At 49.6% G+C, this 16,775-nt stretch overlaps 1 protein-coding gene across 1 annotated transcript; it reads right to left on the reverse strand.

Moving 5' to 3' along the window:
- Window positions 1-1,206: 1,206 nt before the first annotated feature.
- ATP1B1 (ATPase Na+/K+ transporting subunit beta 1) lies at window positions 1,207-15,512 on the reverse strand (the record flags this gene model as incomplete). The annotated part of the gene is made up of 6 exons (XM_082003856.1): window positions 1,207-1,781; window positions 2,429-2,509; window positions 4,364-4,548; window positions 5,352-5,507; window positions 12,639-12,767; window positions 15,413-15,512. 6 exons carry the CDS (start codon window positions 15,510-15,512, stop codon window positions 1,515-1,517), a joined length of 918 nt encoding a protein of 305 aa, XP_081859982.1. The 3' UTR covers window positions 1,207-1,514.
- Window positions 15,513-16,775: the final 1,263 nt, after the last annotated feature.

Here is a 16,775-nt window from a genome sequence, read left to right on the forward strand (position 1 = left end):
GAATGCATGGCCTGTAGCTCCAGCAGTGGAGGATGTGCAGTCACAGTGAATACACTGAAGACTTTTTGGATTCCTGAATGTTTGGGATCACAGGTGTGTGCCACAGGCAGCCTCTAATGCATCTGCTGCTCAGCTCAGGAAGGGGGAAAAACAAGTAACACCACCCCCCTCTGTTCCACAACTGATGCACAACACATTTGCTCACAGGCAGGAACAGCAATCTAAGGCAATCCCAATGCATGTCTCCACAAGCTGCAGCTCAGGCCTTCTGGGGTTGAAAGATGTGTTTTTCTGTTTGAATAGGTACAGTACTTCTTCAAGATTCTGGACAACTAACAGCCTCCATCCTCACCCACCCCAAGAGACACGCACACAGAACTATGTGTTCATTCATTTATTTGTCCAATGTTTCAACCTGACTGAAATACAAGATCAACAAGAGCACTGTACTCCTGGCTATTATTACATGTTAGAACATAGAGTTTTGCACTTTAGACAACATTTAACACCATTCTATGGGGTACTGCATTGCTTTTATAAAGTTTAAAATAAAGATTTATTTTCAAACATGTGACTTTGGTTTATTTCATACATTACACTTTCTTGCAGAAAAAAATAAAATTGTACAACTGCATAAATATAAAATTCTTCCACCATGAAAATGGTTAAAACATTCAATAAAGACATTAGCACCACAGTGTGCGATGCCTCCAGCAGGAAAAAAAAAAAAGAGAAAAAGGAAAGAAAATATACAAAGCAAAGAGTTACGCCTATCACTGAGGAGAGTGATAGTCTGACCCAGTCTCTCACACAACATACTGGAGGATGAGGGAGAAGGTGGAGAGAGACAGCATTCGCTACAAAGCACAGTACACAATCATCTATTCTCTTTAACTTCACTTAAGTTATAGTTTCCCCTGCCACCCCTCCAAATAAAATACCCTAACACCGCAGAAAAGTCAGAAGCCGAATGGAGTGCTGTTAAATATAGTCTCACAGGTGGGCCTTTCTTTGAAAAGGAACAAAATAGTGAGAAGTATCATGCCAGTTCTAGTCCCATTGAGTATTTACACCTTGGACAGCAAATGTCTTTGCTCACAAGAAGTAGAAAACAGATACAATACATGGCTTGAAAAATGACCAGAGTATGCACCTATAGTACTGTACACTAAATAAAATACACAAGGCAGCAATACTTAGGGGCCAGAAACACTGCTTACTACAAGTCAGTTATGGAATCATAATTTACAGTAAAAATGGGCATGTCCCAAGGCTCAATTTTGTTTTCTTTTGTCATTTACAGTAGAATAAATATTTGTCACTATTGCTACACTTTGTTTACATTCTAACCTAGTAAATGCAGAAAGCTAGTGTAAAGCATATAGATTACGTGTAGGTCCCATACGTATGACAGTTTGTTCAAGACTAGGAGGTTTTCTTTTTTGTTCTTTTTTTTTTTAACCTTTTTAAATGGCTAGGAGGAGGGGGCGGGGGGAAGAGAGTTGTGCTTACAATCAGCTGCTTTTTATGTCAAATTTAATATCAAAGCGTCCCTGGAAGCGGTCTTTGTCACTGTACTGGATGTTCTGCCCATAGGCCCTGCATTCCACACGCACCTCCGTGTCGTAGGTCAGGTTGGTGAACTGCACTGCCACCAGTGGCTGCAGGTACCGCGGCTGCAGGAGCTTGCCATAGTAGGGGTAGTACTGCAGGGCAAAGCCAGGGTAGCCGCCCATCCCATAGTACTCCACTGCGCCTATTTTGTCAGCATCTTCCTCTCTCTAGGGAGGCAGGAAAAGGAAGAAAAAACAATGACCATTACCCAGACTCTCACCTTTTCCCTAGCAACATCTGTTTTTCCACCAAGACTGCAACCTCTCTTTAGTCATCACCGATCCTCATCTTGACAGCACAAGGATGGTTCCAATGGTGGAAAGGACACTTAAGTGCTGTCCAACCAGCAGCTACACAATAAGCATCAGCCAGGAAAAGGGATTTTCTTTATTTAAAAACTCAACCACTTCTTTACCCTTTCAGAAGTCACCACAGCTTCCTGTCCTACCAATGCACTATCTTTGGCTTAAAATTTTGCCTCTTCTCAGCCACTTTACAATGCCAAGTAAAGTACCTCATCCCTGGCATCCTTTCTCAGCCATCCCTGCTAAGAGCTCTGGTACAGCACTTGGAAGCAAAATAGCTACTTCTGACAATACCCTTTGCTCTCCAGCCCTGCTTTTAACCTCTCCCTGTGAGGGCAGCGCTACCTGTCACTTGTCACCAGTGGAGTTTTGAGAAACTCCTGTTTGGTGGGGGATACATCCCAAGTAAGAGCCACCCCAGGTGTCTGCGGAAAGGCAGAGAGGGGTCACTACACTTGGACAAAGACTTAGAGAGCCTTCCCCTTCAGCTCTGCTGTATTTCAACTTACCTTGGCAGCACAGTGGACAGGGATGAGATACGGGTTGTATTTTGCCATAACCTCTGGAGGGAGGCTCTCATTTACCGGAGCCTAGAAGAAACCCAAAACAAGGGGATGTTACACAGCGGACACTTCTCTGCAGACTGCAGCACCATTGCAACAGCAAAGCTCAGTGGTACCACACATGTGCCATCAACTGGAACCCCTTCTAACTCAGTTTCAGAGGCAACAGCTCTGGGTGGTGGTTGCTGGGACAGACGCAACATAACACAACCAGAAGCCGGAGAACGTAACCCAAGCAGAGCTGTTGTCTCTTCTTACGGCTTTACTGCCACGGATACCATGGCAAGCAGATCAGGCTATTTTCCATTTCATGGTGTCACTGGTTTCACAGCAGAGTGCTAGCTAGCAGGGCTTGTCTGTGCAAAACCCAGGCGGCGGCAGGAAGAGACGCACTGGTGGAGGGTTTGGCACCCGCCTGCCAGGCGAGTGCAGCTAGGGCTGGAAATGCAGAAGAGGGAACAAAGAGCAGCAGCCACACCCCAACGTTGCTGCACTTCGTCACCACCTACAGGGAAGGGCAGAGGCCCCGAGTATGTCAGGGAAAGGTGGGAGTGCCAACTGCGGTGTTGGTCTTTTGTCTCTTAAGCACAGTAGTTCTGCTTCGCAACCCTGCAGGTCTCAGATCGACTTTGCACAAGCCCTGCCTAACACAAGTGCCAGAGACCCTGGAGCATGGAATGAAGGAAACAAGCATTGCCTTGATCTGCGGGTCATTTCTAAATGAAACATGTGCAGACCATGCTGCCTAACACTGTCTGCAGCTCTTTGGAGCTCTGTGGCAAAGAAAAGGGGAACATGCCAAAACCTTCTCTTCCTCAGTCATCACACACATGCACTCGGGTCACCCCACAACCGCAACGCACCAGCACAGCATGTTCCTGCTAAAGTGCACCCACTGTTTCCACCCTGGATCAAGTACGCCAAAATTCAACTAATTTCCTTTAGCACAGGGCATGCTCCCTTCGAAGAAAAACGTTCCTCGGAACACATTAGCTAGACAGCACCATTCGCCATCCTCAACTACACCGATGGATGGTGGTAAAGGTGGCTTGGCACCACTGTTCATATGGTTTTCCATCCTGAAGATGGAGTGGCAGGTTTTGCACACCACCTTATTCAGTAACACATGCTCTGCCACCAAATTCTTAAGGAGAATTTTTTAGCATTGAAATGTGTTGTGGGAAAAAAAAAGAAGTAAAAGCCATTCCTGTCCAGATTAACATCCTTCAGCACTACTGCAAACATGCCATCAGGTGCAACACAAGAGCAGGCAGGTGACAGACATCCTACAATGTCTGGGAAACCACATTAAATAACCTAAAGAGCTGTGTCTGACTCTCAGGTGTGGTTTACGCTTTACAGACTACATCTCAGTCTGATGGTGAACAGTAGCACGACTTCATTTAATTAAGTGGTTTTAGCAAGGTAGGCAACTCCACACTGCCTGAGGAAACAATGGAGTAGATCGGGGCATGACACAAAGTACTGATCTTACTATGGGTAGAGTCAGTCTGGGATGGTCCCATGGAAGCACACGGGAACTTAAAATGGGTTTTATCATTTGAAGAAAACACCCCGTTAGAGCAATTCAGTTGTCAGGCTCAGAAGTTACCAGATAAATAACCAGGAGTTTGCACTGTGAGGTTCACCGCTGCTTGTTATCAACTTGCAGTGCACCCTTTTCATTGCTTTTTAATGGGAAGTATTTTTAAAGCCAGTGACTCAAATGGCCTCATAATTTCTTCTCTGTAATACTGATCTCCCTCCAGAGACAGGCACAGCAAGTCTGATCTCCCTCCAGAAAAGCAGGCACAGCAAGTCTGCAGCCAACTCCTCCTCCTTATCAGTAGCTTCTGCTAGAAAGGAGGAAACCCCACTTGCCTTGGGTTTGAAGCCAATGATTCTGTTGAGCTTGACGAGGATGCATGGTTTGCCATCCCTGTACCCAAAGGTGGGATCATTGATTCCAGAACAGTTTTCCAGCCATTCACGTTTGAATTTGCAGACCTTCTTCTGGCCCTGGACATCATTGTATGGTCCTCTCTCCTTGTAATCGGTAGGTATGTCTGTCATGGTGGGGGGAACGAAAAAGACAACCGTATGCAACATGACCTTTTGCTCATCAGGATCAGTGACACTTTTGCTTCACTGTGTAGTTAGGATTTCCCACTCCTCCAAACAGGTAAGTGACACCACCTGCTCAAGGCTGACACCACAGACCTGCACCCAGCCATCCTCTACATCTGGGCTGGTCCCAGACCAGCAGGTTTATGAGGGTTTTGTTTTTTAACTGAGGATTCTTCCAGACTATGAGAGAACGAACACATTTGTAATCCACTGGCTCAGAGATTTTTTTTTTTCCTTTGTAGCACGTTTTACAAGCTGGTTCCCCTCAGATTTTACATGCACGTATTCTGAGGTGATAGTCTCATTCTGCATTATTACATATAATCTATTAAAGGTTAGTACCTCCCAGACGTTTTGCTGCACTGCGTCAAGAGGACCAACACTGGCTTTAGCAAAGTCGTCAGTAAAACCCCTGTAGCTTTTAGAGAGGATAACGTCAGCGCCATGTGCTTTTCAGAGTCGGCTGCAACTTTCTCCAAGTGAAAGCTGGAAGTTCCCAACCATATAACCTCTACAATCAGCTTCTAGGTGCATCCCTGGCCAAGTCCACTCTGTCCAAACCATTCATTTAATGAGCAGCCATATGTGTGAAACCAGAGCCTGCCAGTTTACCAACAGGACATTGGTTACAACAAGGAACAGCCAAAGACAGAGACCACAACTGCTCCCTCTCAGCTTCGGATGGACCTGACGCAGAGGCACTGCTCAGAGCCCTCAGCTGCAGGAAACAATCGAAACTTACCCCCACAGTCCTGAAACACTATGTTTTCAGTTTGTTGATCAGCGCTGTAGTCCTTTAAGAACTTCTCAAGGTTCTTCACATACGGCTCAAAACTTTTGGGATCGGAGGCAGTAAAGGAAATTTCTGTCTTTTGTACCTGGGGGATTTGAGTCAGTCCTAAGAAAAGCACAATCGGGAAGAAAACATTAAGTACACCACAGAGCTGCGCAGCCTCCGGGCAACGCAACACACACCAAAAACATAACTCATTCTAATAATCTCTATTTTTCAGACTTCAGGACTTGTACAAAACAGCTCTGACAGGCTCTTATCTCCTCTTTCCAACAACAGTCTGTAATATTCGTCATGACGCTTGCATCACTAAGCAGATAAAAATCACAGAATCCAGGAGGGAGGCTATAAGTCAAGGTTTTCCTCAAGAAAAACAGTCAACCACAGGTCCCCTACCCACTTCTGCCTCCTCCCCAAGGACAGAAGGGAAGCTGTCTGTGTGAGATCAACCACACACCATAAAGTCCCACAGAAGCTACTCTTATGTATATATTCCTAATATAGGTTGACTCCAAAGTCTGCAAAACACACTGTGTGTTTAGGGTAAAAATCAGAGCTGTCAACTCATGAACCTTCACAATAAAATGAGAGGTTGACCCAAGTCAGATGTGGCATCTGCTGGTTGTAACCCATGTTGCCTTTGTGTAGTCTCCCTGTAGGGTGCAGGGCAGGAGACATTTTCTCACTCAGTAAATTCATCAGCCTTGATCGCTTTCTCTGGCCTTGTCACTCCGTCAGCAGGTATTTCCGATAGCAGAAATAGCCTTCTGAGCTCTCTAATCAGCAGCTCATCACCGAGTAGGTGAGTAGGAAATACCACCACACAGGAGAGATGTTTAAAAGGCTGTCCTAGATTCTGGGCTGTGTAACTAGCTCCACTTTTCACTTCAGGGGGATGAATGGAAAAAGAATCCACAGAGAAGAGAAGGGACTAGATACAAGTAATGCCTACAGATGATGAATAGTGATAACCCTTTGCTTTTCATTATGGGACTTGGAAATAGTTGCTCCTGCGTGATGTTTAGGTCACATTTTAATTGACTCCACTGATGCATGGCTAACACTTGAAACTTAAGTAATGGGAACTGGAGTTCACACTGCTTTTGTGGCAGTCACTGTAATTATTGAGGTCTTGACCTCTGTTCAGTTTGTCATCTTCATTTTAGCAAGAAGAAAAGGGAGCAAGGGAGCAGCATTTGCTTTGACAGCTTTCAGAACAGGCCCATTGCCAATAAGTTCCCTTGGTGCAAAACTCAGGCAGCTCAGCTGGCTGACCCCAACCCACTGGAGCTCGTGACTCCAGCAATTTTTCCAAAGCCACTTGAGTGCTTCTGCTTAGTCCCTCCTCAAGCCAGCTCACCACTTCCCCCCCCCCCCGCCTCGCTACCCACCAAGTTGGAATTTGTAACCTAGGACAAAGATTAGCTTTGTTCCCCTAAACGCAGCTCCTAGTAGCCAAAGATAGCGAGACACCCAGTGAGCAGCTTGGGGTTTCAAGTTTTATTCCAGGAAGCAGCTTTAAGCGCTCAAAACTCTCACTGGTACAAACTGACCAGGTTGAGTGTTAACAGTTTAGAAGCAACTTACTACTCCACTAGCAGGATTATGTCCTACCCACCAAAGTCAGTGGCTTTCAACCTCTTTTCAAGCAATTACTTGCATTCTTGCTTCACAGTTATAAGTAAATATATATAAAATAAGCTAGGTTCAATTTTAGTAAGAGACTTCAATCCCATCCTGCCAAACCCTCCTCATGTTACCGCTCAGCTGGGAAGCAGTAGGCTCAGAGTCACTTGAAGTGGCTATCTGGAATTGCAGCAAAGGCAGGCCTTGGGTCCTCTCCTGGGTCTGCCTTTTCCAGAGTTCAAGTTACAGGTGTGTCATTCAAGTGTATAAATATAAAATTCAAGAAGGCTTGGCCAGGCATGTTAAGCTTCGGTTAGGCAGTTAAGCTATAGAGCTTTGCTCAGTCTAAAAGGCAAGGAACTCTCCACCTCTGTTTTTTGTCTTGTCCAAGGTAATGCATGACAGCACCCACGCAGGCATGGCAAAGGTGACGGGAAGGTCAGTAATACACACTGTGGTGTGTAAAAGCCACCTAGCAGATTAACTCTGTTCTCTGGTTAGGAGAGCCTGGCCCCTGACACATACAGTCCAAAGCCAACCCTCTGCCCATGACATGAGTGACTTGGATGGGAGAACAGACTCCCATCCAAAGCATCCCTATCTTGCACATCTTTGGCAGAGCAGCACCAAAGCCCAAGAGGTGCCTCCGTACAGCTGCTCCAGTGGCCAGTGCAAGAGAACCACCGTTCCTGCCAGGTAGACTCAGCCTGTGGCCACAGCTGGGCCACCTGCAGCCAAACTTTGGGCATTTACAGGAGCTTGGATGAACCAGACTAAGACCAGGCCTTGGTCCAGCATGTGCTTTCTTTGTTTAGGAAAAGAGCGAAGCAGAGATCAGTCTTCCCACTTATGAAGCAAGGAAGCAAATCTTTGTGAAGATGAAAGGCTTGTTATGAAAATAGCTTTATCCTGATTAAAAATGTATTTCTGGCTTCCACCACAACCTCCATTCTCACATGCCTGCAACTCACTGGCCACAAAGCCCTAAGCACAGATCTATCATTTCCTGCTTTGTTTTCCATCTGTACATCCCATAGCCAAAATAAAAGCTTCGATGCTGTTATCAGAGCAGCACTATCACTGAATCCTTCTTAAGCAATCTTGTTTAAAAAAAAACAATGTAAGATTTGGTATGAGTTGATTTGGTATGACACAAGGAGGTAAGCTCTTCAGAACACTTCTGTAACCCTTCTGAAACATTCTCTCATCCCCGTTAGGGGAACTGCAGCAAGTAGGGACAACAAGAAAAAAAATGAAGCTGAGCCATTACAGTGCTACCTACCACGGGTTGCTAGACACCTAAGGAAGTACATGGCTCAAGGGATAAATAGGCCTCTTTGGGCCTTTGTGCACATGAGGAAGCCATTCACAAGCAAGCCATATGGGGGGAAAAGAAACAAAGCCTCAAGTGCTTTCATAGCCAGTCTAAACAATCCTCTCCTCATCTTCAGACTATCTTCAAGCATCTTGTCTGATGCTTGAAAAACTACAAACATCTGTTTGCCACAGTTCTGCATCTCATGCTATTAACAGAGCGATGCGCCATGCTGTCATGTGTGGTGATGCTGTTCTTCACACATAGAAGAATCAAGTAACTTACTGTTAAGAAAATACTGACAAACTACTTCCGACAATTTCCACAATGGGCTCTTAGAGCGCATTGCTAGGTAATACGATGACTGTCTTCATTTGACTGACACTGTCCACATAAATGATGAGTGATGCCTTGACTTGGTAAGACACCACCTTCCGTTGGCTTTCCAACTCTGTGGATGTAGCAAGATTGCCAAAACAAAAACATGTGAAGTCATTGATTTGTTTTTTTTCCCCCAGCTAGTTCCAAAACACCACTGCAGATTAAAATTGCATTCATTCAACTCAATCTAAAACATGATTTTCCACATAGACTTTATAATTCTAAGCTGCAGGAGCAAGACTTCAGGAAAAAAGTGTCCTGAGGGTGAAGAGGAAGAAACTAGAAGTGGGAAGCCAGGCTTCTTACTGGGAATGGTTGTGTAAGTCTATAGTAACCACTGTTGCTTCATCATGCAATGCTCATTTCCAAGTACCATGTAATCTTCATTCAGAATGAGTCCAAACACTCCTGGTGTGACAGAGATGACAAATTGAGTGATCACTACACCATTTCTATTTACTGCCCCTCCAGCTCACTAAATGAGGATAGACTTTAAAAGCCTCTGTACCAAGCAATGTCCTTCCAAGCTTCCAGTCACCCTCTCCTCATCCCCAAAGTGCAAAAAAGCAGGTGCAAGTCTTTCTACAAATGCAGCAAAACCTGCTTGGCAGGTAACATCCCGGGAGCTTGATTTTTTTATTTCCAAACATAGGTACTGAGACAAGAGACAGAAGCAGAAGAGTGCTGCTTCGCAGGAGGTGGCATATACTCCTCGGGGCTTTCCTGACACCTCTCTGCTGCTCCCCGAGCCAAATAAGCCAAGTGGGGAATACACAGCAGAGCAGCCTTTTCCATGCCACACTCCCATCATGGCCAGGCCGCACCTGAAGTGGGGACACCTGAAATCCTCTGGCTGGAGCAGGGATCCTTCCAGCTGGTACTTAGAGAGCCTTAGGCAGCAGGGAGATCTCCAGCCCCTACACCAGCCCTAGTGCCGGGATGCTGTGTTTCACAGGATGCACACCACAAGATGGCAGGATACGCAGCCCAATTTGTATTGGGGTGGGGAGGAGGAGAACAGAGGGGTGTTTTTTTTTTTAAACACTCTGTACATTGTGTTTAAGATATCCTCATCCTTCCCTATTAGCAAGGTACATCCGCTGTGCTTAAAAGCAGAGTCCGAGCCTGCAGCACACGTGGAACCGGGAGCTGCGGCTGTCGCAATGGCAAGGCTGGACAAGAAGGTGAACTGCACTGTCCCTTCCCCCACCCCAAGACAAAAGAGGAGGGAAAAAAGTGTCATGGAAAGGTACAAAACTCAGCTTGCCCTGAAGCCCTGTGTAACATTCCTGTTGTGTTCAATGCAGAAACCAATTAGCATATTAATGACTTTTGGCTACAAAAATAGCACTTTATGGCTTCCAATGTTATACCCATGTCAATAACTCAATAAAACATCCTGTAGGTTCTGTTGCTATTATGAAATCTGTTGTATTTCAGAACAAGAATGATATTATAGCAGCCCCTACAGCATTTTCTCCTGCAAATCCCAAAGGGAAGTACAGTTTCCCCTTTCCCAGCCGTTTTGGGCTGACACAACAGTGACTTGCCCAAGAGAGAGCACTGTAACAGGAATAAAACTGTGTGTCTATCAAATAGCCAAAACACTTACTTGGCTTGGAAATCTTCCCACAAGAACCAGGAATTAGGGTTGTACCACACCCTGTTTTACATAGTTCATAGCCTGCAGAGTCCCAGACCAAGGAGGATTCAAGCTGAACGCTCAGCGAGTGTGGGAGCGAGCACATCCATAACGTGTGTCCATTGTCAGAAGGGCAACTGTCCCTGCAGCGCAGGCGAGAGCCCCACACAGCAGGGCAGTACGGGATTGCCGACCTCCCAAACGTAGCGGTGCAGCCACTCACTGTAGTGTCAACCTCTGTGAAAGCCCACATTTAAAGGCCATTTTTGACTCATTGTGGCCCAACGGCTGCTGTGCTACAGGATGAGGAACGGACTCAATGCTAAGGGCCAACCTCCCCCGTGCCTTACCCTTAGCTTACCCACATGTGTAGAAAGATTTCTCGCATGATGCCCTGCAGAGGACCCTGCGCTATTAACTGGTAATTATTTCCTGGAAGGTGTATGTGTGCGCCATTACAGCTTGGTTCAAAGCCCTCCTTTTTTGGGCTGCCTGTCATATATTCACGGAGCTGGATTTTGTTCCCCTTGATTTCAGTACATGCCCCGAAAGCCCATTACAAAGGTCTCTGACAACCTTTTTCATTCTTCCTCCATTTTGATTTCTGCAGTACATGCTACAAGAGCATATAAAAATTCAGTTCCCTTTTTTGGTTTAAAAAAGGCTAAGCCCCAGAAAAACTGGTGCAGTATGCAATTAGGAGACAAATAAAAATCCTCTGTGGGTTGAAGCCTTACACAAAAATTTTACCACATAGTTGCTTTGAAATTAGAATCACAAACTGCTATTACACAGAAAGTTTACCTGGAACGAGTAATTACGTGACATTAGGCTAAACAGCAAGTCTATCTGGATGTGACCCAAGACCCATGTGCTTCTTCACTAATTATGTCACATCTGGTGAGACCACTGGGCTTCAGATGGGGAAAAATACATTATTAAAATAACAACTACCCCACCATTAGCCATCTTGGCTTTTCAGGTGCAGCCAATGGCTCTGGGCAGTGTCCACGACAGTTTAGTCTTTCCTGTAAATGTCAGGGCCTGTTGCAGACACAGAAACAGCCACTTTTGGTGCTTAAGATGGCATTTACCTCAGCCACGCTTATACATTAAGAAGGTGCCACACACCAACACAGCAGTTCCAGTCTCTGTTCTGTCTTTAAAGAGTGCTGGTGGAAAAGCAATTATCTGAAAAAGACGGTTCTTCGCTGAGATGTAAAACCACTTGGCGACAGCAACGTTGCCTGCGTTGTTAGGGCAGGGAATGATCACAGCATAGCCCTGCAGACAGTGGGGCTCTAAGACACCGTGCGACACCAGAGCCAACTTCTGTAGCTACAAGGCATCAGCCTCACAATTGTCACTTAAATACCACTGTTATTAAAAGCTTCTGAACTGTTTTACAGAGCAACTGGAGACAGATCATTACCATCCCCGGTGCCAAGCAGCCTCAAGGTCATTTGTAATGTGGGAAAGCAGCAGTTGCGCAGCTCCCCCACCACGCTCCGAGCAGCCGCAGGCTGTGGCTGGAATCAGATAGCACAGCACAGCCTCGATGGACAGAGCAGGGAACCTGCGGCAAGGGCTCCATTCACCCCTACCCAAGGTGGGCTGTCCACAGACACCGCTCAAGTGATCACCAATTTTGAGCAGAGACTTATTTTGTATAGTAGAGATAGGTCGTGCATCAGCACCTACAAAGAGCCACCTCTAACCTCCCACGACACAGTCCAGTGAAATACGCATTAGTAAATGCTACTGTCTCCTCTAGATGACAGAACATAGTTCACAGTTAACTAAGACAATTCAGTAAGCACAGCCAGAATTGGTACTCTCCCCTCTCTCCCTGTGCACCCCAGTTTCACAGATGAAGCCAACATTTTATGTCTGTCCCTTCACTTACTCACAGGAACACAGCAGCTATGAAGAAAGAAAAACTGAACCCAGCTTCTTGATACAGCTGATTCGTAAGTGAAGCCTCTCAGCCTCACTCCATCGCTTCAATTTAGGGGAAGGGAAGAAGGGCAATCCAGGTTCGATCTCCTCTCTGACAGGAGGCATATTACATGTGATGCAACCTTTAATTCTAGCAGGATTGCCTTCAAGCCCCAATACTGTTAACACAGACAGCTGAGAACATACCCACCCCCTACAAATATGTGTTGCAGCAACGACATGCTTATTTCATCCTCCTTCTTGAGGTGAGTAACCAACCCGCCTCCCCAGAACAGCTTGCACAAAGTCAAACACGGGCCTCCTATTTAGTTACCTGGAGGTGCCACTCGATCCTGGTATTTGGGCTCAAATTCACTGACAGTGAGCATCATCACTTGGATGGTCCCAATGAATATACCTGCCAGGCAACCGTAGAAGATGACATAGAAGAGGAGGATCTTAACTACAAGAGAAAAAAAAACAAAAAGAGGAATCAAATCAAATCCTTAAGGCATATTCCAGGACAAAATTCCCAACCTACGCCACTTGCAAGGAAGAGCCCAGCACACTGAATTCAGATGGCAAGCCCTGCTGCACAGGCATGTATTTAACAGTGAGATTATGTCCTGATGCAGGCAGACAGAAAAATGTAAGTCACTCCAGTTTGGGGGGGGGGGGGGGGGGGGCTGGAAGAATGAGCCCCTGAAAACCTAGAAATCCACAAGTCAGGATTTGGGATTGTGAAACATGAAGATTAAGCCATGTTCTCCTGTATTTTAAAGGATCCCTTGGCTAACCCAGCACTACCATCACGTCTATCACAGGTGACAGCCTTCAGTGGAACAGCAAGAAACCATACTACAGGTGTGCTCTGAAAGACATCCATTCCACAAAGCTCTGGGCCTCAAAGCTATTTCCAGGAGATTCTACAGTAAATGTTTCATTCAGGTTTACAAGCAATTGTAAAGCCCAATCTCCCCTAGTAATTCAGGCTATCACCTCCATTAAAGACAACAGGAGCAGAATCTGGACCCAAATTAGCTCCAATATTCAAATGTAGGAAAGCATTCAGGCATGTCACAGTGCCACACATTTACCAGCCTTGTATGCCTACAAAGGCACTCCAGCACTGCTCGTACCAATTAAAAAGTGAATTACACAGCAATGAAAGATTGAGTTTAGTTTTGGTCTAAAGGAAGACAGCTAGAATAATCATGGAGCAGGAGTGGGGAGTGAAGAAGAGCCTGGGAGATGCAGCATGGCTCAGACTCTGGGTATCAGTTACCAGTTCACAAGAATTATCTCAACTGATTAACTGCACAGTAACATGCTGTACTAGGCATCACCAGGCCACCTACAGGAAGGAGAAGCCAGCCCATGCCAAGCAACTACATGCTAATCAGGCTGCAGGAACAAGCAGGCCAACACAGAGGCCAAAAAGTACTTAAGAGCCTGCTTGATCTTGGACTGTCCTCATCCAATTGCAAACAAAAGAGGTGGTTTATTTGAAGGACTACAAGGGAAGGGGAGGAAGCAGTAGGTGGAAGTATTCCTCCTCACTCCCCAGCTCCATCATTGCAGAAGCCTCACAATGAACACAGGCAGCTCTGGCTGTTTTCATCTATGAAAGACAGGCGAGCAGGAAGGACAGCCAGCAACAAAGAGGCTGAGGGACACCATCAGAAAGGCACTCCATCCTTTCATCTTCCTTGCTTGCACTGGAGGAAGAAGACGTAGCCAGGGCTGGTGGGCAGAGCTGGGTGCGGTAACGCGGTGCTCCAGGAGTTAAAAGCACTCTTTGGTATCCAGGCAGCGTAAAGCAAATGGCTGTGACGTCAGGGACGTGTGGAAATTTTTTCCAGAGCACAGTCATAGGAGGTGCTGTTGTAACAAACCAAACACTAATGCTGTGTCTGCAGCGTAACGCCTTTCAGTTTTGTAACATCAAGAGGCAAACACTGGGAGGTAGCTTATTTAATCAGGTTCCCAGCCAGGATGCTCTTAACACCAAAGACACCTTAAAGGTCAAAACCACTCCGAGGTCTCAGATAATACACAGGAGCTCCAGTGACCGAGCACAATGCGGTTGAACGAGAAAGCTTGCTGCAACAGGTAGGCTTATAAGAGAGGAATCGGATCACCAGCCTGCAGATCGACTCTGTAAATGGAAATCAGTCCTAGGTGGATCGGTACAGACACTCTGGGAGAAGGACCTGGTTCAGCCTCCACGTCTGAAGCATTGCGCAGTTGCCTGGTGTCTCAGGAGCAGAAAATACCTATCCATGCGCACCCACAACCCAATTCTGCTCACGTAAAGATACAGCAGAAGCCTGCTCTAGTCTGCCCGCCCGCTAGAGCTAAAGCCGGCGGCTCCGGATGTGGCACCTCCGGCTGATCCACTACAACAGGAGCCGAATTCAACATCGCAAGGGTGGTACACCAGCTGTGGTTGGTAGCAACTGGAAGACTGTCTATTTGCGTAAAGAAAACGTTAAAAGCCTCTTCGGTGATGTACAAATAGCACTTAGACTAATAAATACACCATGAGCATTTAATCACGACTGCACATATAGCCATTTCCTTCTTGCAGGGACATTAAGAGCCAATTGTTCTTTCTCGGCGAGGTAAAATTAGCTCACTTTCCTTCATCCAGAGAAATGGACGAGAAAGAAAAAAAAAAGCCACCCTGAAGTCCGAGGCAGATGACGGCCAGGAGGGCAGGCTGGCCCGACAGCGATGCTCCCGGGCCGGGCCAGCCGCCGGGGAAGGAGACCCAAGGACGAGGCGCCCTCGCCAAGGTCGGCCCGCCCCGGGCTCCATCCCGAGGCCGGGGCCCTCCCCGCCTCATCCCCGGCCCCACCTGAAGACACACCTAGGCGAGCAGCGCCTCCCGGCCCCCCAGAACACGGGGAGGGGGGGGAGGAGGAGGGCCTCCCCCGCCCTCACCCCGCGGGGACGCGCCGCGGCGGCCCCCGCCCCGGGCCGCCCCCGCCGGGGGGCCGCAGCCCCGCCGCAGCCGGCAGAGGCGGGGCGCCGCGGGCCGTGCTGCAGTGCCCACCGCATCGCCGCCCCCCGGCCCGGCCCCGCCGCCCCCGGCCCAGCACTCACACCAGCTGCCCCCGGTGCGGCCCAGCAGCTCCTTCTTCTCCGAGTTCCAGATGAATTTCTTCCAGTTGCCGTCGCCGTCCTTGGCCTTCCCGCGGGCCATGGCGAACGGGCGGGCGGGCGAACGGCGGGAAGAGATCTAGCCCTCGGCGGGCGGCGCAGGCAGGCCCCGGCCGGGCTCCGCGCCCCGCGAAAGCCTGGGAGCGCCCGCCCGCGCTGCGGGGCGGCCGGCGGCGGTGGCCCGGAGGGGCTTAGGGAAGCGACTGCAGGCAGGAGGGGCGACGACGGGGAAGCGAGCAGAGCCCACGGGGCACAGAGCAGCCGCGCTCCCCGCCTGCCGCGCCCCTTCATATACACCGCCGGCTCCGCCCCCCCCGCCGCCGCCGCCAATGGACGCCGCCAGAGAGTCCCGGGGGCGGGGTCTACGGCGGGGAAGGGGGCGGCGCCCGTCAGCGGAGGTGCGCGCGGCGGCCCCGGGCGGGCCGCGGTAGAGGCGCGCCGGCCGCGCGACCGGGAGGGGGTGGGGGGCTGCGGCGCCGCCGGCGGCGCGTGCCGGTCCGGGCCGCCCCGCCGCGCACCTGCGCTCTGCCCCGCCGCCGGGCCGAGGCGGGCTGCGGCGGGCGCGGGGCGTGCCCGGGGGTGCGCGCGCGCGCACGGGGGGTGCAGACGTAGGCCTGCCGCGGGCGCGTGTCCCTGCCCGTCCGTAGCTGCATGCACGTCTGCCTGCGCATGTGTGCGCGTGCCCGCGCGGGCAGGTGTGCGGGCAGGCGCACGTGTCTGCCGGGGCCGCAAGGCTCCGCCTGGTACTTTAGACTCCCCCCTCCCTCCCCTGCCGCCCCCGCTCCCTGCGGGACACGGGCTGCCCGGCCGATCGGGCGGGCGCTGAGCATCGCCTGTTTCCCCTCTCCTCCTCCCGCCGCCCCGCACCGGTCTGCGCGCCGCGCTCCGGCTGCCTCACGTGTAACACGGCTGCGGAACGTGTAACGCCAACCGCGCTCCCTGCCCAGCCCCACGCTCCGCCGCGTTGGCGCTGGAAGCGCCTTACCGGGAGCGGAGGGCAGCCGGCTGGCGCGGTGGGGAGCGGACCCGCTTGCCTACCCCGGGGGGACTGCAGCAGGGATGGTGCCGGGGGGGGCGGGGGGACGACAGGCCGCAGCCGTCCTTGCGGGTTGACCTTCGCGGCGGAGCGCAGGTGGCTCCGCCGCCCCGGGCAGACAACGACCGGCGCTGCCCGTCCCGCTGGAGTTCGAGGTTTCCCTGGGAAGACGCCTCTGCGCGGGGGGCCGGAGCCTGGCCGCAGGGCAGGCGTCGTCCCGGCGGGGCGGGGGGGCCGCGCTCCCAGCGCCGGCGGGCCCCCAGGTGCGGG

Source organism: Phaethon aethereus (assembly GCF_964289735.1).
Source record: "Phaethon aethereus genome assembly, chromosome: 1".
In the NCBI taxonomy this organism is placed as follows: domain Eukaryota; kingdom Metazoa; phylum Chordata; class Aves; order Phaethontiformes; family Phaethontidae; genus Phaethon; species Phaethon aethereus.